General features: G+C 34.1%; 1 protein-coding gene across 2 annotated transcripts in view; it reads left to right on the top strand.

Moving 5' to 3' along the window:
- Nucleotides 1-26,176, top strand: part of MEIS1 (Meis homeobox 1) — a 199,460-nt gene that overhangs the window by 143,551 nt on the left and 29,733 nt on the right. For both annotated transcript variants that reach the window (XM_053712097.1, XM_053712098.1), the window contains exon 9: nucleotides 19,530-19,606. In XM_053712097.1, coding sequence (XP_053568072.1) covers nucleotides 19,530-19,606 — 77 coding nt within the window. The remainder of the gene's footprint in view (nucleotides 1-19,529; nucleotides 19,607-26,176) is intronic.

Below are 26,176 nucleotides of genomic sequence, written 5' to 3' on the forward strand. Positions count from 1 at the left end.
CACAACCATTGGTGGCACACTTGTGACTTAGTTATAACTGTCTCTAATTGGTCACAGCAGAGGAAGTAACCTAAGTTACAACATGGCAGCTCCAATTGTTTTTTATAGACATTAGAACTTTACACTTATTTTGTCACCATTTAATCAACAAATTAAACCTTAAAAATTACATCTACATGTTATTCTCAGACTAATCTTTTCTTTGAATGCATCATTCTATCTAGCGTTTATTTAGTGTTTAACGTCTGTTTAATAAGATGCAAAACTCAGATCTTTTCTCCGTACACCTAATCTGTAGCCCTGATAAATTGTTGAAAAATCTAAAATGAGCAAAAGGTGATTACTTTACTACTCAAATAGGGTTATACGTTAATCTAAACTTCAGCAGCTCTGTTCTTAAGAGAAGACACCTGATGATCAAAAACTCACCAGCATGGAGAGAAATCATGCAAAAGCATAAATTGCAGCATATACGAGTCTAATATTTAGAACCCTGCATAGCTAGTATAAACAGTAGACATCACAGTATTGAAGAGACCTCTTGGATAATCTTGCCAGAACAGAGATATTACCTAGTGTACCGGTAATTTCTATAACAGTTACTTACTATTTAGCGATTTATGAGACTCCCCATTTTACAAAAGAGAATCCCCTCTTTCACATTAAATATGTTGCAAGTGTAACAATAAATGAGTTAAGCAGCTGAACTTACTTTTAAACAGAGATCTAATTTTGCCACTAGATAACAAGGGAACATTGGCTTACAGAAGATGACACCCTAATATAAGAGAAAGTCATCCACTGCACGTAAGGTTTTTAAGTGGCATGAAACCCTTAATAACAGAAAACAGGTAACAAAAAATATTCAAACAAAACCCTCAACCCCCATTTCTTTAAATATTATGCTCCCATGTCTGTCATTTGTTACAGGCACTCAGGGAAAATTTTCCAAAGAGAAAAAAATATGAGAGTAAAAAAACAAAACAAACTAATATTAGTTCATATTAAATTGACTGCTTTCACTCAGTTGTAATTTCATTGTGTCTAGCTGGTGCCAGCACATCTTTAGGTCCTTAAAAAAAGGAGATAAATAAAATCCAGAAACTTCCTTTCTGTAACTTTATAAATTGCTGTTATAAATGATTTTCAAAATCATTCTAATAGGAAACATAATGTTTTTGGTTTAACCCTAATTTATGTTTTATATATATATATATATATATATATATATATATATATATATATATATATATATATATATATATATATATATATATATATATATATATATATATATATATATATATATATATATATAATCTCTGGGGAACACTTGCTGAATATATATTTTCTTCATCGAATTCATAATAATGTACATAGGCTGTTTATTTTCCTATATATAATAGTTTGTGGAAACATAAAAAATAAAACATAATATTTTGTTTTGTTTAAATTAAAAAAAATGCAAATATGAAAAAGAACCCCATGGTTTTATATTCAGAAATCATTTACAAATTCAGTGTTTCACTTGCAGTTTGCTGCTAAGGGCAGCCTCGTTTACATTCAAGTATTTATAACGATACAGAACTGAGCTGCTATAAATTCAAGCAATGTTCTAAGACTACACCATGCCCTGCTTTTGTAATGTAAATTACTAGCACAAAGTGCATCTTTGATAATGTTCACTCAGGGACAAAAAAGCATTCACTGAAACAGTAAACCTAATTCAGAAAATTGAAATACAGTAGCTTAGGTTTTAAGTTTAATTTTAAAATGTTAAAGACCAATATGCAGTTATAATGTGCATAATTCACAAATGTTTGTGTATTAAATCTATTTGTCTCCTTTGCTGTTGAATATGTAAATAAGTATTTTTCAGGTTGCTTGTAATAGATTAATCTGCACTATATAAATGTGCAAATGTGTGTATATTGCAGAGTTTTCAGTATATCAATAACATAATTTATTATGCTTAGTGAGCTAATTACATTGCATTGGTAGAAGGCAATGCTATGTTGTGCAAGAACATACCATATTTGTTAATTTGTGCACCCACTTATTTACCTCTTATAAATATTACAGTATCCAAAGTCCCTAAAGAAGAATACATTTACAGGATAAATGAAGGTTGGTTTAAATCTCTTCTCAAATAATTTATTTTTACTTTACCAACTTTCAAGGAACCTACAATTTGAAAAATACAAATGAATATTTAATACATAAACACCAGAATTGTTTATGTAACTGATTTATTATATAAGAACTTTTTTTTTTTTCAAAATGTAATAGTTTTAACTGTTACAAAACTTAAAGTATTTGCAATACTAATATAAATATTAGGTATGTGTTAAAATGTATTATTTAGATATTTGTTTGTCAAAACAGGTAGCAGCATTTAGCTATTTTCGACAAATGCTGCTAACCCGCAGCCATATTTGAATTTTTTCACAAAGGACTATCTGAATAATGAATTTTGCACATGCCAAATAAGTATATACTCAATACTCATAAACATTATTTATAACAATGCCTTCCCAATACAGTCAACATCTTTAAAGGAATGGAGATACTCATTCACCTACGTTAATTAAAAATTTGAAGAATTCTCCTGTGGGGGAAAAACCCCAATACCCAATTCCTGTGTTATCCTAGGATAGTTATTCTCTAAAGCAGAGATTGACAACTGCTGGCCCATGTCATAGTTTTTGTTGACCCAAAATGTGTGTTTTGGTAGCCACAACTCAAAAGAGCTCTGCGGAAATTAGAACAGAAGACATAGGGTACCTTGCAACCTTACCTAAACTTTCTTAAGAAATATATTATTTGTGTGTTTAATAACCATAAATGTATATGTAATATTGATCTGCAGTGCTTACGTGCTAGGAAGTTTTCCATCACTACTCTAAAGCAAGGAATGCTATACAATTGTTTAAACAGTTTCTTAGGATATCATATTACTTAGAGAGATTGTTCTTAATAGAAAAGTATTTGAATATTTACAAAATCTTTTTTCTGTTCTCTACTGGGCATTTCTTCCCTTTGGGGAACTATGATTCAACCATAAATAGAGAGAAAAGGATCACCAGGAACACATACAGCCTCTTAATAGCACATATACTCTTTACATGTACTGGAAAGTCTATGAAACCGCCATGGGAACATGCACCCGGGGCAGATTTTGGAATGTTGGTGGTTACACATTATGTATGAACTTGCCCAATTTTGCCACTGTTTATTTTTTTTTTTTTAAATTGACCTGAAAATAAACATGCATAGTTTAGTCAATACATATTTACAAGAATTTTGTTATTATTAATAGGACATGAAGTCCAAATTTTTTCTTTCATGAATTAGAAAGAGTATGCAATTTTAAACAACTTCCCAATCTACTTCTATTATCTAATTTGCTTTATTCTCTTGATAACCTTTGTTGAAAAGCATATCTAAATAGGATCAGTAGCTGCTGATTGGTGGTTGCACATAGATGCCTTGTGTGATTGGCTCACACATGTGCATTGCTATTTCTTCAACAAAGGATATCTGAAGAATGAAGCTAAATAAATAACATAAGTAAATTGGAATGGTGTTTAAAATTGTATTTTCTATCTGAATCATGAAAGAAAAATATTGGGTTTCATGTCCTTTTAAGTCAAAAAACACCACCACAAGATGTAAAATCCTTTTTTTTTTTTACTTTACCTTTTCTTAGACCATAGATTGTGTGGATGCTAATATATGAGGATGAAGAGGGCAGGGGTATTATAATGATACAATATATAATATAAGAACTATACAGTATATGTTATAGACAATGGCTGGTTACAGTGTTGTTGGGTTAAAAACATGATGTGTACTGGCATTGAAAATCAACATTAAAATGCTTTAATTGTTTTATTCTATTCAAAAGTCCTTTGAAACAAATTCCTTGTCTAATAAACTTCTAGCAGTGGCTGTGCTTCTGTCTGAGATCAGTTTCTTTATGTCACTTGAAATGTAATAACATTTATTTGTATAGCATTTTTTATGCAATGGACAGTGAACTATTTTTTGCAGACCAGTAGACATTTCTGTGTTTTCCAATTCACCCCAATTTCCCTTTTCCTTTTTCTTATGTTGGTATTGTCCTCATCCTAATTAATAACATACAATTATAAGAATCCGGTTCTACCGACGTGACATCACATATCGGTGCTGTTATCTAGTTAACTTTTGCTCCCTTCCTACAATTCCCTTTCCTTCCCAGAAAATCTCCACCCATTCACAAGACATAACAATCTGCAGTTCCTATAGACAACTGACAAAGAATAAAATGCAATGGAAACCTCACAGAGCAGGTGTAACATTATCAGAAATGTTTGCTGTCTCCTGCTGCATTATGATAAATGCAATCATGACTTTTCTCTATCTTAATAAAAAGAAAACAAAAGATTAATTGTAAATGTTTTGTTTATAGATACACAGTTATGTTTATTATTATTAAAAAAGACACAATCGTGCATTAAAAATGCTTCAGAGTATTATATATTGTTACACAAATACTTTGAAAAATGCATTTAATGTTTTTCTAAAGAAAACCACCATTAAAGGGCCATTATAGTAAAAAAAAAAAAAAGACATTCTCTACTCGACCCTAAGGCCTATAGTTATCAAAGTCTGGCGGACCTGATCCGACAGTGTGGATCAGGTCCGCAAGACCTCGCTGAATACGGAGAGCAATACGCTCTCCGTATTCAGCATTGCACCAGCAGCTCACAAGAGCTGCTGGTGCAACACCGCCCCCTGCAGACTCGCGGCCAATGGGCCGCCAGCAGGGAGGTGTCAATCAACTCGATCGGGTTGATTTCCGGCGATGTCTGTCCGCCTTCTCAGAGCAGGCGGACAGGTTATGGAGCAGCAGTCTTTGTGACCGCTGCTTCATAACTGCTGTTTCTGGTGAGCCTGCAGGCTCGCCAGAAACACAGGGCATCAAGCTCCATTCAGAGCTTGATAGATAGGCCCCTTGGCCTACTGTGTGTTTAACCCCTGTAGTAGTACCACTTTAGATCTGCAGAGCACTGCTGGTCCTCAGTGGAAAACACAGCAGATCTAATCAGCAACGCTAGTTCTACACCTGAGTCGTGTGACAAGCATTGCTGATTGGATCAGTGTCAATTCCCGTCAGGACCAGCAGTGTTCTTCAAGTCCCGAGCAGTACTTATGCTGGGTATTTAACTCCTTTGCGGGGGTTTAAACACATTTGAAAAAGTTGAGTACTCCTCATCTAAATCTTCTGTTTTTATTTATCCCCCTAACTTTTATTAATTTCATTTTTATAACAATTCAAATGCCTTATCTTTCTTTTTCTGTGTGCTCTCATGAAATCCACAAATATGCACTGGGGACACTCCAGTACCCCTTTTACTTCCAAAGTCTGCAATCTTATAGTTTCTTGCAGTAGACACACATACCCCACCTAGACAGTGTTTTAGCCATAGAACAATGCATTTAAAGGGACATGAAACCGAAATGGCTACATTTAGCCAACAATCAGCAAGCGCTACCCAGGTGCTAAACTAAATATGGGCCAGCTCCTAAGCTTACATTTGTGCTTTTCAAATAAAGATACCAAGAGAATAAATAAAAATGTATAACAGTAGTAAATTAGAAAGTTGCTTAAAAGTGCATGCACTATCTGAATCATGAAATAAAAAATGTGGATTTCATATCCCTCTAATTAGAATAGATACCTTTTAACTTGTTTTGTTCATATATAGGCCCCCCATTTATAAACATGCGGGTGTACAAAGTTCCCAAGTAGCAAATCTGTCTCCCTTCATCGGGGCAAGTGATGCAGCATATGCAGTGAGAATTTAACATTGCAAAACTAATCACCATCCTCTGCTCTCATTCAACCAATGCGAGAGCAGGACCTGTCAATCATCCTGGTCTTATGAGTCCAGGGTGCTTTAAGTCTGCCATAAGAAAGAGAGGTCTAACACCACCGCTTCTTAACTTGTAGTCACGGGCTGCCAAGCTACCTTAATAAACGCAACCCATAGTATATAGTTCATGTAATAAAAATATGCCTTGAATAGTGCCAGTTATCAACTTGGGTCCTCTACTTCTCAAATGAAAAAAGTTGCTGCACCAGTAATTACAATGAATTTTTAACAAATTCAAATATTCCTTTATTTTTAGACAGACAGAAAAATAACCTTTCCACAGTTCTGCTGACATTAACAAGATGCCAAATTTAGCTACTGCCTATGCACCAGGTTGATTTTATTTTTTCGATTAACAAAATGCACTGTTTGCTTACTGCTTCCTGTGATTGGCTGCAATTGTCAAATTGAGAAGTTGTCCTGACTTGACAACTGACATCAATATAAAATGGTTTTAAAAGTCATTTTTTTTTTTAAAAATATGGAATTACAAAAAATATGACTGTACAGCTGAATCATGTATATGTATAGATACATAGATACCTATTTACATACTGTTTGTGAACAGCATTGCCTGGATATCTGTCTTTATTTTCTTACTTAGTCTGATTGCACCGTTTATATAGTGTTACACAAGAGCATCTAGGCCGGAGTGACATCATTTATCTTCCTTCACACATGAAATGTCATGTGTAGCAAGAGCACATCGCTCATAAAATATTAAGAGCTCCTTCCATCTCAGCCTTTATGCAGTGTAAGATAAACGCATTTTACCCACTTTGGTTTTAAACCCTTTTCTGCAAAATCAAATTCAGCAAAACATTTGCATGGGCGCCCGCTCGCTGCATTTATATATCTTGCTTTTGTTCCAATGTAGTGAAGTAGAGACACTTGTGTGTCAGATGGAATTACTGAGGGTGAGGTCTGAGACAGCGCTCATTTAGACTTTCATTATCTCAGCTGCTTGTTCTGTGTAAGATTATTTTCAAATTTCCTTCATACATTACAAAATGCTGTCACGGGGGCATGGCGATGAGGGAGGGAATGCTTTTGATACGTGGTTACCAGAGCAGATAAGATAAACTGTGTATCACTGTCCTGGCATCCGCAGAGGCTGCCAGTGGTGGAAACTTTGATGAAAGGAGTACATTTGGACAAGGAGTTTCATTAAGATATAAAACTGGACATTTTCCATCTGTCTGTACTGTAGATTTGTTTTGTTTCCTATTGTCATTACTTGTAAGCTTGTCTATGCTCATGTTAAGAACTCCTGAATTGTTAATGAAAATCTTTTTTTTTTTTTAAGAAAAGTAATGCAAATTTAATTAATATTAAATATTTAATAAGTTGGTAGGGAAGTTAAATGTTTAACTATAATTTATCACGTTTACTTCTTTGTTACTCACTGCAGGACTGTTCTGATTCACATGCTGCATACAGATTTTTCCTCTGTGAAATTCTGGCAAATTGCACTTATCACCCTAGGTTTATTCTCTTGGGATCATTTTCATTAGCATGCAGCCGTTTGATGGGGGTTATGAAGCAGTCACCTCCACAAAGATTAAAAGGCGCAATTAGAAATAACACTGCAGATCTTTACTGAAGAACACACATTGACTTAATAAAGTTTGCGGTTCAGATGAATCATTATGTTACCTGTTTTTCTAGGTCAACCATTTTAAAAAGTTATTGTTGCAACAACCTTTACCTCACCACTAATGACTTCTTAAATGACTGTATACGAATATATAGATATAAGGATAGTTAGATATAGATACACACTTACATACCCTGAAAGGGATGATTATGATTGGAGAACCCAATGGGGCCAGCTGATTTTGGTTTTGTTTCTATATTTGAAATGAATGTAAAAAATTGTTTACATAGATCCTTTACCTTGATTTTGCCATTTGAAATGACTGATTTTGCCTTTTGTATCTGCTCTAATACTGAGCATTTCACTACTTAAGTGCTGGTTATAGAAAAACGATGTAAACAAGAAGGTTCTGAAAAAAAATCACGCTCTCAAATCCAACTGTCCCGCTTTTGTAAAGAAACTTTTGGAACGTTTTTGCAATTGATTACTGCTTATATTTTGCATACAATAAGAAGAAGCATTTTTGAGTTTACAAACCCCAATAGCATTTGCAAACAGAGGCTGTTAGAAATTCTTCCTTTTTTCACTAAGCATAAAGGACGTTCTTTTTAAGAAATACCTTTTAATTTAATTATAAGATGTTTTATTGACCCCTAATAATATCTGATGGTTTTTGCACAAACTATTGATTTAACAGGTGAAGGTTTAATCAACCCATGTTTTAGCATACTCTAACACCAAGTTTTATATAATAAAATAATCAAAGCAGTTTTTTTGAATATAAAAAGGTATCATTTTGTTCTGAGACTATTTAACTTATTCATATAAGTGGAAAGGCGCTCCATCTAATATTTGTTTTTTCCTATGATTATATGTAGCCCATTTTTTAGATTTTGGTTCACACTTTGATTGGAGCAAGTAAGACAAAGATTCACTTAGTCTTTTGTGTGCATGGTATACTAGCTTTTTTGTATCTTTACAACAAAGGATACCAATAGAACAAGGTCAATTTGATAATATAAGTACATTAAAATGTCTGTTAAAATGGTATGCTCTGACTTTATTTTGTTTTGCCCCTTTAAACCTTTGTAAACCCAAAATGATAGCATTTACTTGCTATAACAAGGTTATTAAAAACAAAAAAGACATTACCATGAATATGGATTTAAAGCTGTTTTTTTAAGTTTGGGAGAATTCAGTCCAACAACATGTATCTAAAATATTTGCCATAAGATATAATGCATTTTTTTAACTATATAAATACCTAGATTAGGGAACAAGAATATTCTGCTTGGTGGGGCTTGACAGGAAACCAGTCATTTATTTGTCTAGTACATATGTGTAGCATTGATTCTGGGAAGCAGGGTCAGCTTTCCCATACATAATCTTTGTTTTATGCTTTCGCTTATTCTTCAGGTGTTAGCGCAGATCAAAATGGGAGCACTCAGGAGAAACATTACAAGTACTGAAATGTCTTATATGCAGTCCCAATCATTAATATCTTTTGTGAGAACTAAAGGTAATTTTGTTTGCTCTCCTAATGCATTGTACATCTCCCACAGGTCTCTGAATATCCTTTCTCATATTCCCATCTTGATCAATTGTTTGCAAATAATTAAGCTTTTAAGAGATAATGGTACAATGCTAATGGACGCAACCAAGTAAAAGTCTCAAGTCACTGTTTACCAGTGGATAGACAGATTTCCTCTGACTTTGTAAGTGGTTTCCTCTATGGGAGTATTTGGCAACAGTTTGCAGTAGCTGTGTTATTGTGAATGCCAAGGTACAATAACTTGCAAATTTAACAGTAGATGAAGTAAAAAAGTTGAGGCATGAAAAGACATTCTGGCATTGGGAATTCAACAATGTCTTTGCATGTGTGTAAGTCAGGGCTCGACAAACCCAGGAGCCTGGTAGCCACTGGCTCCTAGAATTTTACCCCTGGCTCCTAACTTTTTGGGTTATTCTCCATATATCTTTATACAAATCCAACGGTCTGGCTCCTAAAAATATGCCTGGCTCCTAAATTTTCTTACTGGCTCCTAATTTTTAAACACATTTGTCAAGCACTGGTGTAAGTGTATGTTGCATTCAGAGGGAGGTGCCCAACCCTATCCGTATGAAGGCCACATTGGATTCTGTTTATTAAAAAGGACAGCAAACAAACTTTAGACATATTCTTAATTGAGACATTCCTGTCTAAACAAACTTTGAATGACCAAAGCTTCAGATAAACTATATTCCCACTCACTATAAAACAATTTGCAAGTTGCACTTGCGGTGAAAATGGGAAGAATGAGAAGTGTTTTGGAATAAAGGAAGTAGGTTCATGACGACAATAACTGAGGATCACTTTGCAGCTCCTAGGCCTTAGGTTGGACAACCCCAGATTATCCTTATATTTACATGCTCAAAACCATGGGTGTCAACAGAATATTTCAGGGGTGAGATGGGAAAAAAAAAATTCAAAACATAGTAATATCAATGTAGATATATAAATAAAATTGTGTCAATGCATTAAGCTGCATTAGCAGCTTCTGATGTTTTGCAGTGTAGGTTCTCATGAGCGAGTCTGCAGCCTCAATTCCTGCTTTTAATTTTCTCCACCACCTCAGAGATGGTGGAGATAAATCGCCCTGAACAAGTGAGTTTGGGGTGATTTGCAGACCCTGTTCTTACACCATTGGTTGTGTGACAGGCAAGGGGCAGGATGGCAGAAGACAGCTCTTGTGCAATTCTAAATGTTGGCATGATATGCTGCATCACAAGTGGCGATTGTTGGCGGACTGGTTCGCTACTTGAGAACTTATCTACCTGCAGCCTTGATAAATTTACCTATATATCTATTTTTAATGTTTACTTCCACCCTCATTGTTTAAATGGACATTTTTATTCTTTTGCACTGTTGTGTGCATATATGAGTTAAAGTTATCTTCAAAATATGCACTTTAGCTCCAGAGCTGAACATGGCTGGTGGTTGATGGCATATGCCACTCATCACTGGGTCACTGGCTGTGTTTAGCTATGGACCGGTAGTGCATTTCTGCTTGGGAGCTGCCTGCCTATTGGTTTAACTTGTTTGCAGTTACATGCACGCAAACCTGCAATAAGAAATTCTATAACTAAGTTTATAATTTACATTTGTAGAACAGACCTTTTATTTGGTATAGAGAGTGGGGCAGTTTACTTGAACAATCTATTTTCTTTCTCTACATTTAATCTAGTGGCTTAAACATTATCAATTTTTCATCAACCATGTAATATTTATATGGTTGTGTTTACACCTTTACTTTTTCACAAAGGTGTCGTATGTGCTATTTTAATTTTGCAGAGAAAAAGACAAATACAGTTACTGTATACTTGCTGTTCAGTGGGTTAAAGTGATGGTAAATCCAAGCTTATAACAAATGCTAGAATTTACCATCACTAAAATTAAATGTTAGTTTCTCTCATCATTTCGTAAAAAAATATGTTAAACTCACCCTGTTAGGAAAGCATATTGCTAACAAAGCACCTCCGTCCGCCCACGGCACAACGCTTTCTCCAATAAGATGACGTTTTCACTTCTAGTCCAATAGCCGTGCTAGGATGTCAGTTGACACACATGGCTATTGGTTTAGAGGTGGAAACATCACCTCATTGAAGAAATCGCTGTGCCGTTGGCGACTGTATTTGCTGAGTTAGCAATATTTACAGATAGGGTGAGTTTAACATGTTTTTTTACGAAAATGATGAGAGAAACTGTTTATTTTCAGTGATGGTAAATCCTAGCATTTGTTATACGCTTGGGTTTACCATCACTTTAATGATAGTTTCATACTGGCCAAGTACTCCCTAAGGGGTAGATTTATCAAGCAGCGGATGCTGCAATCTACCCATGTAGTTTCAGGTTCCCCTGAAACTGAAGTTAAGAAGCAGTTGCCTTAAGACCACTGCTCCTTAACTCGTTCGCCACCTCTGAGGCGGCGGACAGCAATCTTCCCGATACAATACGATCGGGATGATTAACCACCCCTGTTAGCGGCCGATTGGCCATGAATGTGCAGGGGGGAGGCATTGCACAAGCATTTCACAAGAAATGCTTGTGCAATAATAAATGCGAACAGCGTGCGGCGGTCATGATCCGTTACAATGATAAATCGGCCCCTAGAGGTTCAAATGATACCTTAGATTATTTTCCTTTTTAAAGAAAGTGGTCTTGCTAGTGTCTGGATTTATTTTTAGCTGAGATAGAGGCAATTTGTTACTATAAAGCTGGTGTCTAATGGGTTAAAAATTGCCTTAATCATGACAACTATGTAATAACCATACCCATAATGTAAGAAAGGAGATTGTCCGCTTGCCTATCCCTAACCATACCCATAATGTAAGAAAGGAGATTGTCCGCTTGCCTATACCTAACCATACCCATAATGTAAGAAAGGAGATTGTCCGCTTGCCTATCCCTAACCATACCCATAATGTAAGAAAGGAGATTGTCCGCTTGCCTATACCTAACCATACCCATAATGTAAGAAAGGAGATTGTCCGCTTGCCTATCCCTTTGAGTTATTGAGTATTTTTCAATACTGAAAAACTCTAGACATATATATGCTCATTGGGGAGTATTTACCCCTTTGCTGGGTACATGGCTATAAACAAGCAGTGGTGCTATAATAAAATGCTCTAACACATTAGAATCTTTCATTTCACTCTTCTGTGTCTTTTTAAAATGTGTAAGACACTGATGTTTTTTTTTTATATGATGGTAATTTTCCTTTCTTGCATTTTTTTCTTCTGTTTCTCGTAATACAAATTGATGGAAAAACTATGTATACGAACTTGGTTATTCCTTATAAATCATAAAGTCTATGGTATAATGAGACTTTATTATGTGGTTATGTTTTCTTAGGTATATGAAAGGATAACACCTCAGTTCACCCATAAAACTCTTTATAGGACAGCGAGTGTCTATATAAATATATATTTTTTGTTAACTTATTAAGTTTCATTTAAAATGCCTGTGTCATTATGGACCTTGGCTAGGCAGATTAGGTGCATGAAGTCATGGCTTTCATGTGATTATGGCAATTATAGATTTTTCATGAAATTGAAAGTTTCTGCTACAGTAAGTCAATAAATATGCTGAAAAGAAGATCAAATGACTTCAATATACCAAAGTATAGTTTGAGAAATTTGTAATATTCAATTAAGCATCTTTTTTTTTTTTTTACAGTGGCTAAATTATTTTGATGCATAATTTGCCCAGACTTGTCTGTTGAAAAGAATGCAGAACAATTGAAAACAGCATAATAGACATTAAGTCTTCACTTTCACTGACTAGAGGCAACCTAGCAATTATTGCTTTTTTATGACATTCAACACAGTTTGCTCCAATTACTTAAAATAGGATCATATGGTAAGAGTTGTCCTTACTTTAGGATCTAATAGCAATGTACAGAGATTAGGTATAAAACGTTTTATTTCTCTTTTATATTCTGTATTCACAAGGCACTCTTATGTATATGTAATATTTCTCACAATTACAGCTGTCGTACAAGGGCCTCTTACTTTGAAACACCATGTGGTCTATTATAGGGGTTGAGAGATTAGGCAAAGCAGCGTGATCTACGGTTTTCCACCACTGCAGTAAAAAACAGTTTTGGTTACAAAATAGCACTAATATTAAAAAAAAAAAAAGGAAAATTATACATTTCTTTTTTACAGTTTTAAACAATTTCTTGCTTTTTTTGAGGTATTTAGAAAAAAATAACATTGTAATATATGAGTGAAGCTTGGGTTAACTGAAGAGCTCCCTTTTATATATGTGTGTATTTTATATATATTTATTCCATTGTCTATATGCACCTATATGCAAGAATAAAAATAAATAAAATGTAATGTTTGTATAAACTTATATTTATTAATCTTACCTGCCATTTAATTAATATACTAAATGAATAAATATATTTTATAAATAATAATCTCCATGCTTCTCCAATCTATATCATTTTCTCTGCCCATTTACTTGCAGGCTAAACACTTTTAGTATTTTGAACTGAATGCTGAGTAGTTACCAAGGTCAATTTAACATAGTTTAGGTGACATGATCTATTTCAGTGTGCGTTTACTCAGTACATGTCAGGACAGCTTAAAATATTTGAAATGGGAACATAATATTATATATCACTCAAAGAGTCACATATGCAGCCCCTGAGCTGTCAAAAGGATGGAAGAGGATATTTTTTACATTATATTGTACCCACTGTAAAAAGGGTATCTATCCATACTTGATTAAGATATAAAGGGGCATTAGAGGGGGAGTAGAGTAGTTTTGTGGGGGGGGGGGACAATTTTTTTCTGGTGGAAAAATTGGACCACAAGAGAAGTATGATTGGTGTAGGTGGCACTTAAAGGGCCATAACTGTCAAAAAATTACACACTGTAATCCATTTTACCACTATCAATCCTGTCCTTCTGTGTGTATAACCCTGCATATGCGGTTAAATACACAGTAGAAGTGCTTCTTGGGACAAGTGGCGCACTGCTAGTCCTGAGCTGAAATCGCTGCTGATTCAGTCAACTGCACTAGTTGCACATCTCAGTCATGTGACTAGCTCTGCTGATTAGATAAGGGTTAATAATATGTAATGTTTTTACTTTGATGGCCCTTTAAATCAATTATTATTATTATTATTATTATAATATTTGTTCTGCACCTACATATTCCCCTGCTCTATAAAACAAGTAGATTGTGTAGATGCAGGGCAATAGTAAAGGCAAAATATTTATTGGGTCCTGCTACTGAATATAATACTGTATTATAACTAAAAATGCATAGAAATGGGCAGTTTGACCATGACCACTTCAATAACAAAGCAGAAAAAAATAAAAGTACAGATCAATTAGTGAATTGGTTTTCTGGTTGTAAGAATAAATAAATTAGAACATACTGACATGAATATATTCTTTACACCTCTTAAAAATCTGTATTGTACAAGCAATGAGAGGAATTGTGGAATGCTTTTAAAAACAACAGATCTGTATACAGTAGACCATGGCTCAGTGTAGCAGGCAGGCATGCAAAAAATGTCAGGGCATGTCTAATCCTTCTTAGCAAATAATACTAATGGAATTAAAAGCTAGTCTAACTAGCATATTCTACTCAAGAAATTGTCTTTCCAACTGTGAATTTATAATAATATATTATTTCCTTGAATAAAACACTGATTTTATCATTACTTAAACTTTTGTCAAAATGTTTGTTATGGTTACAACTACTGGTTAATACACATATTAAACAATGATATTCTTCATATTGATAACAAATTATGGGGTCTATCACAAAAAGCTTATCAAATAATGTATCTACAAAAATCCTTCTAGACTTCTAGAATTTTGTAGAAAAACATCAGATAAACTTTTTCAAAAGGATTATAAGCAACATTAAAAGAATGAACAACCTTTATTCTGTATTTATTTTCTGTCCAGAACTCTTGATTAAATCAGGAATGTCCAGTCTTAGGTTGAGATCTACTTTTTTGTGACAGTTGTCAGTTGACAAACACGACCAAAGGTCAGATTTGTGTTTGCATCCTGACCTCTGAATGTTCTTATATTTCTTTGCACTTGACCACATCTTAATAATGCAGAAGATGTCTGAAGATGTGATGCAGAAAATATACATGTAAAACATATTTGCACAATTCTTTGAACCTTCGGTTTGGTGGCTGTGGGGAATTCAGAACTCACACAAAAAATGTTTTGATCAGTTGACCAGCACTGAGATATCTACTGGTAGATCACATTAAACCTTTTCACAGACCTGGTTTAAATTATTTTGCAAGACACATTTTGATTGGTATATGTAACAACTGCTATATGTTATCAACATTGCAAATAATAATATAACCTACATATCATATATTTTTATACTTTCCCTGGTGACTAGGGATGGGCGAATGTGTTTATATTCTAATTTAAATGTTAGAACGCATGTTATTGGAGAAATTCGATTTACATAATCGAATGTTGATAAAAATAAATATTCTTAAAAATTCTATAATTGAATGCTATTTACAGTTTTCGAATGTCACTTTCAAATTTGAAAGTTTATAATTAGATTGAATGTCCACATTCAAGATTGCGAATGTAACATTCGATTTTTACAAATACTATTCAGAAGTTCAATAGTTCATGTGGTAGGAATGTAGTAAATTGATACAAAATAGATACAAATATATAAATTTGAATTTTTCTATTTCAAATATTGCATAATGTGAATATTACATTTAAAGAAAGCATTAGAAATACTATTACAAATATATAAATTTGAATTTTTCAAATTCAAATATTGCATAATTCAAATTGATTTATTAGAAAATTCAAATAGAATATTACATTTAAAGAAAACATTAGAAATACTATTACATTAAACATCCGCTCATCCCTGCTCATGACCAACTTACATTAGCCATCATTATTATGAGTTATCTTAAATGCTTTATTTGGTAGATACATGCTCTTAAAGTGACAGAAAATATCTTGACATTACAAGACATATCTGTTTTTCTTTAGAATAACATATCAGCCAAGTCAAAAAAAATTTAAAACAAATTAACAAAGGAGCAAATTTGCCCGTTTACGGGCGCACGTTAAATAACCAGCCAAGTGGCTGGTTAATGCTACTGCAAGCTTACGGTTTCACTGTGTGCTACAATTCATTAACAAGAGATCAGATCTCTGGTTAATAAAAAAAAAAAAAAAGTAGCCCCAATTACCCCCAAAATAAAGAGGACAGTACAGTAACATCAAACAAACATATGAGCATGTTTCTTTAAAAAAAAAAAAAATAAAAATAAAAATTGTACAAAGCAGTTATAAGGGGTTAAAGTGAAAGTGCCATTGCATGGAGGTCATCGGAAGACTGTGTTTTCACTCTAAATATATATGTATATGCTTATATAAAATTATAAATATATATTTATGTGTTAATATGTGTATATACTCATATAAACACAAATATATGTATATATATTTATATATATATATATATATATATATTTATAGCTGCCCAAGGCTGCGTGAATTGGCCCCTGCACTGCGCTAGGTGGTTTGTCGTTTCTATCGACATAAGAATGAGGCTCCCATTGTAGCCTATGGAAGCATGCTCTCGTGAGCGCAAGGCCTCCTGGCAATGCAAAGTTTGCATTGCGCCTCACTTGTAATACAAGTGCACATTTACGTGCGTTGGTATTACTGAGTGGAGCACAGATATTGTGTAAGCATAATATTGCGCTCCACTCGTAATCCAACCCTTAGTTGTTTCATTACACATAACTAAACATTTAGTATAGAAATCTCAAGGTATTCACTGTCCCTTTAATCTATAAAGTGTATATGGTATTCAATAAAAATGACATAACATAAATGAGCCAATGACATGAGGCGTACAATCACCAGCAAGCTCCCAGTAGTGCATTGCTACGTATGTTCAAGAAAGGATATCAAGACAATGAAGCAAATTTGATAATTGAAGTAAATTGAAAAGTTGTTTATAATTCAAAACTTTATTCAGATAGAGCATGCAATTGTAAACAACTTTAATGTATTTCTATTATCTAATTTGCTGTGTTTCCTTTGTATACCTTATTGAAAAGCATACCGAGGTAGGCTAGGAGCAGCAATGCACTACTGGGAGCTAGCTGCTTATTTGCGGATGCATAATGTGCCTCTTGTTATTGGCTCACCCAATGTGTTCAGCTAGCTCCCAGTAGTGGTTTGACATACCTTCAACAAAGGATTATAAGAGAATGAAACAAAATTAACAATAGAAGTCAATTTGAAAGTTGTTTAAAAATTGTATACTCTGTCTAAACCATGAAAAACTAATTCAGTTGTTTGCATCAAATTGAACCTGTTTTACCTATTTAAACATTAGAAAACACATTTTGAAAGAAAATTATGTGAAATCCTGAAACTAGCCTAATGTAATAAAACACATCATGGCTTTTCACATTACAACATTATGTTCTACCTAATGTTTTGTTGTTGTACATCTGTTATTTTATTCTTATTATCCTCACATTACATTGTACGATGCTGAAAATATGATGGTGCATTGTAAATAATTCATATCATTTATATCCCTGGAGCTATTTGACTCATCAACTTTCTGTTTGCTGTTTTTTAACTGAATGGACCAACATATATGCTTTATTAAAGTTGACCTAATGAAATAAGCCTTTGACTAAAAGTGATGCTGCACTTCAATGTCCCTTAACAATAATACACTACCGTGCTATGTGCTAAGGGCCTGAATGGGTAGTATAGGACCACCTGTGCTTGCTGCAGACTAACATTAAAAACATACTTCTTACAACTGTTTTGTAATACAAAGAGACTGGTTATACTGTTATAGCACCACAAACACAGTGTTTGGCTTAGTAGGGTTTAATAACTGAAATTCAAATTAGTGCATTTCAATTTTGATAAAATGCATTTTTGTAATATACTTTAATTAGCAAAATGATTGTAGTAAATCCGTTTTAGCAGTGGATTTGACCACAGGGTATTTGTACTGTTTTGTGTTACTTTTTAAAATGCACAGAAACCGCAGCTGTTCACCAGCATTCTGCAACTATGTGCATTTGTGCAATTGCAATAATATACTACAACGTGCCTTTATGATATGAAAATCTAAATTAAACTTTCATGGTTCAGACAGAGTATGTAATTTTAGAGACTTTTCACTTTAGTTTTATTATTAAATTTACTTTGTTCTCGTGGTATCCTTTGTGGAAAAACACCTAGGTAAGCTCAGGGGCAATAGTGAGATATATATATATATATATATATATATATACACTATATATATATATATATATATATATATATATATATCCCATATTTTCTTAAATATTTCAGTTAGAATCCTAGTACAGCACAGAACAGCAAGAAACATTGTTTTGTTCATCAAGACATGTAACACTCCGCTATACCCCTTGCAATTTTTTTTATTAATGTGTATCACTAAATCTACTTGTCAGTTATAGGTAATCAGTTTCAACTGAAACTTTCCTCATCAGATTTTATTTCTTTTTTTCAAGTTTAAAACAATAGAACATTTTGATTGCCACATTTTAAGACTTCTCAAGTTGAATTGGGTTTCTAAAACTTTTAAGTATCTCATCAGCACCACCAAACAGTGTTAGTTGAAATACACGGAAACAGTGTTGCTAAGCTGGTCTAGATACAAGATCTGTGGTTCAGTATGTAATAGGGTTCATCTGAGTGCACAACCAGTTTTTACACAGACACACAGGGACATTTTCTTTGTGCTCTAAATATACTGAATTATTAACATATTAAATATGTATATCAAAGAGTTAATGTGGCCTTTAAAGTAATTCCTTGTGATGTCATCTTTTAATAACAAAAATACTTAAGTTCTCATAAGAAACATTACTGCAGATTTTAGAAAAACATTAAGAAAATTTCCTTTGATTAGCTGTGTTTGGCTTGTCTTGTGATTAGCCCAAAACAGTTATGTTAATGTTAGTCAAAATATGCTGTTCAGTGACCTTAACTTGGTCTGTGTCCAAAATCCTTGCATTTTGTAGATGAACCACATAATGTGGAGGAATCTGAGCTTGATGCCAAATGTGGCAGTTTTTGTGGCTATTGCTTTTTCACTATTTAAATTGAATTTGGAGATAGTGTGAGCAAATGTTTATCTGATTCTCAGTCTGTGTGTAGCTTGCAATATACTTTCTCCTACTGTGTGCCAATTGAGGATAAATTGAATATCTGTGTATAGCCAGAATTCCTAATAGCTATTTCTCCACTTCACTAATTCTTATAATTGGTTCGTCTGTGCTGCCTAATAATTAGATGATGTTTTATTCAACTAATAGAAGGATGACACACCTCAGTATTTTGTGTTTAAATTATTGGCTACATGCTGGCATTTTTATTCCTAACAAAAGACAGTACAATAATGGTTTTAACAGATTTCTCTTGGTATTTTGCAGCATCCTTACCCTTCAGAAGAACAGAAAAAACAATTGGCACAAGACACAGGTCTCACTATACTTCAAGTGAACAATTGGTAAGTAATTTTACCCAGTGTTTACATTTAATCAGTACTCCAGCCTCTGGCAACCTGCAGCAAATGATTTGCGTTAGTATGGCACGCCCTGTAATTGCCTGCTTTCCCTGGTAGTTTATTGATGCAAAAGTAATATTGCCTAAAGAATGTTTCCAGTGCTGTGAATTTTAATACTACTGTGCTAAATATAAGTACATTCTCATACTATTTTACATTGAACAGTTATAGCAACACATACATGAATATATAGAGTTGGAAAAAAACAAACCCCTCTCTTTTCTTTCTATCTCCTTTCCTTGCTTTTCTACCCTCCCTCTCTCTTTATCTCCCCCTTCTCTCTCTTTTCCTCTGTCTCTATCTCTCCCCCTCTATCTCTCTGCTCTCCCTTTTCTTAATGCCTGTTGTAGCTAAGAAATACCCAACCGTGTGGTATCAAAGCAAATCTGGTAAATTATATATATATAGGGTTGCCACCTCAGCCATGTTTTCCTGGACACTTATGAGTTACACATGCTGCAGGGTATGCAGGGAGGAACATGTATTGTGTTTCTGGACAGCACTATTCATATTCCTCCCTGCACACCCTGCAGCATGTGTAACTTAGAGGTGTTCTGTATTTTAAGTGACGGGTGGCAACCCTAATATTATATCCCAACTTTACCCATTTGAAGGGGACAGTCCTTAAAGGGACAGTCAACACCAGAATTTTTGTTGTTTAAAAAGAAAGATAATCCCTTTATTACCCATTCCCCAGTTTTGCATAACCAACACTGTTATAGAAATACACTTTTTTTTACCTCTGTGATTACCTTGTATCTAAGCCTCTGCAAACTGCCCCCTTGTTTCAGTTGTTTTGAAAGACTTGCATTTTAGCCAATCAGTGCTCACTCCAGGGTAACTTCACGTGCATGAGCTCAATGTTATCTATATGAAACACATAAACTAATGCCCTCTAGTGGTCAAAATGCATTCAGATTAGAGGCAGTCTTCAAGGTCTTAGAAATTAGCATATAAACCTCCAAGGTTTAGCTTTAAACTAAGAATACCAAGAGAACAAAGCAAAATTGGTGATGAACAAAGTAAATTGGAAAGTTGTTTAAAATTACACTCCCTATTTAAATCATGAAAGTTTTTTTTTTGGACTTGACTGTCCCTCTAAAGGGCCAGTTAACTTAAAGGGACAGTATACACCAATTTTCATATTACTGCATGTAATACACACTACTATAAAGAATAAAATGCATAGATATTGATATAAAAATCCAGTATAAAACTGTTTAAAAACTTACTTGTAAGCTCTCGGTTTAGCTCTGTCGAAAAGGCAGCTGGAAAGCCCACTGCAAGTGGGAAATAAGACACCCCCCCTCTCCCTACTTTTGTATATGAAAAGACCCTTTACACAAACAGGAGCAAGCTGGAGTAGGTATCTGACGGTATTCTCCTAAAACTTAAGGGCTTGGTTAAATTAGTGTTATTTAAAAATAAGCAAAACTATACATTTTAAAAATGTGTGAGTGTATAATGTCCCTTTAAAGATGGTCTCCTCTTTAATTTGTTCTCAATGATCCACTTTACCTGCTGAAGTGTATTAAATTGTTTACAAGTATTTCCTTTACCCTTATATTGGCATTTGAAATAGTTGATTTAGCCATTGGTATCCCATTTCTATTCTGAAAGTTTCTGGCCTTAGATTCAAGCTTCAGATAAGTTGTTTAATCACAGCCAGCAGAATAAATTACACTTCCAGTGGGGTATAGAAGAGATAAGGTAATAAAATGTTAATTTTTCATTATCCTCTCCAAGTATTGGTGATTGGTTTATGGACAGCTATAAGATAAAGAAGCAGGTATATGTACACAATGTGATTATACCTACAAACTCAACCCATTTTATTAGATTGTGGTTTAAAAACACAAAACCAGCTAATTCATATACACACATAAATCTTAAAAAGCAAATTCTCATAGATTTTATACTTTGCAACTGGTAAAAAAAAATTAATTGGAATCACATTAAAGTGAATGTAAACTCAGCCTTCGTTCTAAACAGCAGTGTAACAATTATCAATAAAAAACTTGAGTTTCATTCATCAAATTTAAAGTTTTTAAATGGATACCTTTATTTTAATTAATTTATATCAATTTGCGGCTAAATCGTCCTCCGCCCGGCATTCGCGCTCTGTTGCTGACCTTTTTGATTTATGTCCTAATAGCCAATAACGGCTCTAACCACGGGGGGACCCACCCTCTTCTCATTACGTAATAAGTCCTTATTGCGCATGCGTTAGTCTTCGGTGCAGAGCTAATCTATTGTAAGCTCGTGCACATTACATTTCGCGCATGCGCAATAGTAACAAACACGGGGTAGCAATACATTCTTATACGGAGTTCTTTCATTTCCTCTGTATTGTCAAGCTTGGATTAGTGGATGTGAAAGGGCTCCGTATATAGGTTAGATATATCTTACATTGTACATTAGCAATAATGGAGGCTGATAATTATATGCCGGTTGCAAAGTAATAGACATTAGAACTTCAAATTTTATTTTTTTTATCTGAAATTGGCTTGATTGAATTTTTTTTTCTTTTTGGAGATCCTGTCCTACGCCACTCACAACGATAGTTTTCATTGAATGAATAGACTCATTCAATGAATACTATGTTGTTATACAGCGTAAACAGAAGTAACGCATGCGCAAGGGAAAATAGACACGGGAGCGCGCAGTGCCTATACGTAAACAGCAGGTGGGACCGCTGTTTACGTAATATGGATGAAAATTAGGAATCAGTGAGTGGGAGGAGCAGGTAAGCGAATGAGCGATATGCTATATATAAAATAAAAAATAAAATACACATTTTATTAAAAATGTATTGTGGCGGTATGCTTAATTTGAGGAATCTCTATAAAACTAGATTACACAAACCGGAAAAATTGACATTCACTTTAAGAGGAATTTTTTTTACAATAGATTGTCCATTTAATTCTCAACACTGTCCCTGTGCCACTGAAGGGGTGCTATATTTAAAAACTCTAGACAATATTTAGGATTAGGAAGCTGTGGATTGAAGATATCATGCAACTGTACATACTGCATGCTATAAGGGTTCAGGAGAATACACTGTTTCTTTGTCTTTTAATATATTGCCTTGAATGTATAAGTGCCAGCCTGAGACATGTTTACATTTCACACATAGTAATTTTTTGCACTTTAAACTGCAGGTGATTATAGCTGTGAATTTATTGATTCATTAGTTAGATTTCTGATGTTCTTCTAGTGAAAAATAAAGAATTAGATTGAAACACTGATATGCTTTTAAATAATGTGTTCTTGTATTTGAAAGGGACATCATACCTATATGCTTAATCACTTGACAGTGATGCAGCATAACTGTAAAAAGCTGATGAGAAAATATCTCCTAACCATCTCTATGTAAAAATGAAAGATATTTTGCCTCAAAATGTCTTCAGCTCACAATAGTAAGTGCTCTGTGAACAGTTATGTTTCAGCTTCTGTCAGTAAAAAAGGAAAAACAGTCAATCATCTTCATCATCAGTGCTGATGTCACACTTTGTTTTACTGTGATTTAATGAGATTTCACTTAAATCTCACATTTCATAGTAAACGTCCTTAAACTGAGGAGGGAAATAACATGACTGTGTCTGCACATTTCAGGTGCAAGCTCCCTTGCAAGTCCCAGGACTAGCATCCTGATTGGCTGCTTAAAGTCCCTTTACAATGGGATGTGGCTACTGAGGAAATTTTGAGGTAAAATATATTCCTTTTTTTTACATAGAGATGTTCAGGTAATATTTTCTAGTCAACTTTTTACAGCTATGCAACATCACTTTCAAGCTCTTCAGCATTTGGGTATCATGTCCCTTTAATCCAAAGATAAAAGTGATATTAAACAGTGATGTTTTGGTAAAACCAAATATGTTAAATCATAGTAGACATAAAAAGAAACTGATTGTGTATAAAAGAGCAAACAATTTAGAACTTCTCACTGTAGCCTTTGCCCATAGTGTGATAAGACATTTTTGAAACTTCAGTTTCATGCTACCAGTTCTGAGCATGAGCAAATCTGACTCCCTGATTATCTAGTCTATTCACTTAAAGGGATAGGAAAGTCAAAATTAAACTTGCATGATTAAGATAGAGCATGTCATTTTAAGACACTTTTAAATGCACTTCTATTTTCAAATGTGCTTCGTTCTCTTAGTATCCCTTGTTAAAAAATTAATACACACATATTATACACTAGTGGGAGCTGCTGCTAATTGGTGCCTGCACACATTTGTCTCTTGTGATTGGCTAAATAGATATTTTCAGCTTCCTGTCAGTAGTGCAATGCTGTCCCTTCAGCAATGGATAACAAGAGAATAAAGAAAATCTGATAATAGAATTAAATTGGAAAGTTGTTTAAAATTGTATGTTTTATCTGAATCATAAAAGAAAATTTGGGGGTTTACTATCCCTTTAATACTAAACCAACTCTGTAGAGACCCGTTCACAGCCTCCTTGTAGGTATATGACAGGACGTAATGGACACTGCACAAATGAGGTTTAAATATATATATATATATATATATATATATAAAAGGTAAAAATCCATTTAAATAGATGAATAATACATATTATTTCTGAATTTAATTATTCAGATACAGAATGCAATTTTAAAAAAAGTTTCAAATTTACCTCTAGTGTCAAATTTGAGTCGTTTTCATATTATTATTTTTTGAAGAGATATCTAGATAGGCAGCGGTGTGCACATGTCTGGAGCACTACATAAAAGGAAATATGGCTGCCATATAGTGCTCTTGCTAATGTATAACATTGTTGCAAAACTGTTGCTATATAGTGTTTCAAACACGTGCACACTCCTGAACTTACCTTCATGCTTTTTAACAATGGATAACAAGAAAACAAACACCTAGATTACGAGTTTTGCGGTAGAGGCTATGCAGTCAGTGCTAACGAGCAGTTTATGCTCACCGCTCACTTACAGACAGCGCTGGTATTACGAGTTTTTACAAACCAGACAAGAAGTGAGCGTTGAGCAAAATTTTGCTCATTACCGCACTCCAATACCAGCGCTGCTTACATTAGCAGGTGAGCTGGTGTAACGTGCTCGTGCTCGATTTCCCCATAGGAATCAACGGGGAGAGCCGGCTGAAAAAAAGTCTAACACCTGCAAAAAAGCAGCGTAAAGCTCCTTAACGCAGCCCCATTGATTCCTATGGGGAAATACATTTTATGTCTACACCTAACACCCTAACATGAACCCCGAGTCTAAACACCCCTAATCTTACACTTATTAACCCCTAATCTGCCGCCCCCAACATCGCTGACACCTACATTATAATGATTAACCCCTAATCTGTCGCTCCAGACACCGCCGCCACCTACATTATACTTATGAACCCCTAATCTGCTGCCCCCAACATCGCTGAACCCTACATTATATTTATTAAACCCTACTCTGCCGCCCCAATGTCGCCGCCACCTACCTACACTTATTAACCACTAATCTGCCGCCCCCAACGTCGCCACCACTATAATAAACATATTAACCCCTAAAATTCCTATTTAAAACTAAATACTTACCTATAAAATAAACCCTAAGCTAGCTACAATATAACTAATAGTTACATTGTAGCTAGCTTAGGATTTATTTTTATTTTACAGGCAAGTTTGTATTTATTTTAACTAGGTAGAATAGTTATTAAATAGTTATTAACTATTTAATAACTACCTAGCTAAAATAAATACAAAGTTACCTGTATAATAAAACCTAACCTAAGTTATAATTACACCTTACACTATAATTAAAATATTTCCCTAAATTAAATACAATTAAATACAATTAAATTAAATTATCTAAAGTACAAAAAAACACACTAAATTACAGAAAATAATAAACAAATTACAATATTTTTAAACTAATTACACCTAATCTAATCCCCTAACAAAATAAAAAGCCCCCCCAAAATAAAAAAAAAGCCCTACCCTACACTAAATTACAAATAGCCCGTAAAAAGGGCATTTTTGGGGGCATTGCCCCAAAGTAATCAGCTCTTTTACCTGTAAATAAAAATTACAAATCCCCCCCCAACATTAAAACCCACCACCCACACAACCAACCCTACTCTAAAACCCACCCAATACCCCCTTAAAAAACCTAACACTTACCCCTTGAAGATCACCTTACTCGTAATACCAGCGGGCGTTAAAAAGCAGCATTAGGACCTCTTAACGCTGCTTTTTAAACCTAACGCACAATTCGTAATCTAGCCGAAAGACATTTTGATAATAGAAGTAAATTGGAAAAAAAATTAAAATGATATGTTCTATTTGAATGATGATTTAAGAAAAAAAAATTGTTTTGTGTCCCTTTAAGTATGCCATTGCTTAGTGGGGGTATTTATTACAAAAATGAAACAGACTTTTTATTGTCACTTTAACACCTTGCAGAGGGGGCATGTATTAAGTATTGTATTAAAGCCTTCTTTGGCAACCAGGATGTTAATGCATACTTTGGATTTCTTTGTAATTTTCTCATTTTAAAGGAAC

Source organism: Bombina bombina, chromosome 4 (assembly GCF_027579735.1).
Source record: "Bombina bombina isolate aBomBom1 chromosome 4, aBomBom1.pri, whole genome shotgun sequence".
NCBI classification, from domain to species: domain Eukaryota; kingdom Metazoa; phylum Chordata; class Amphibia; order Anura; family Bombinatoridae; genus Bombina; species Bombina bombina.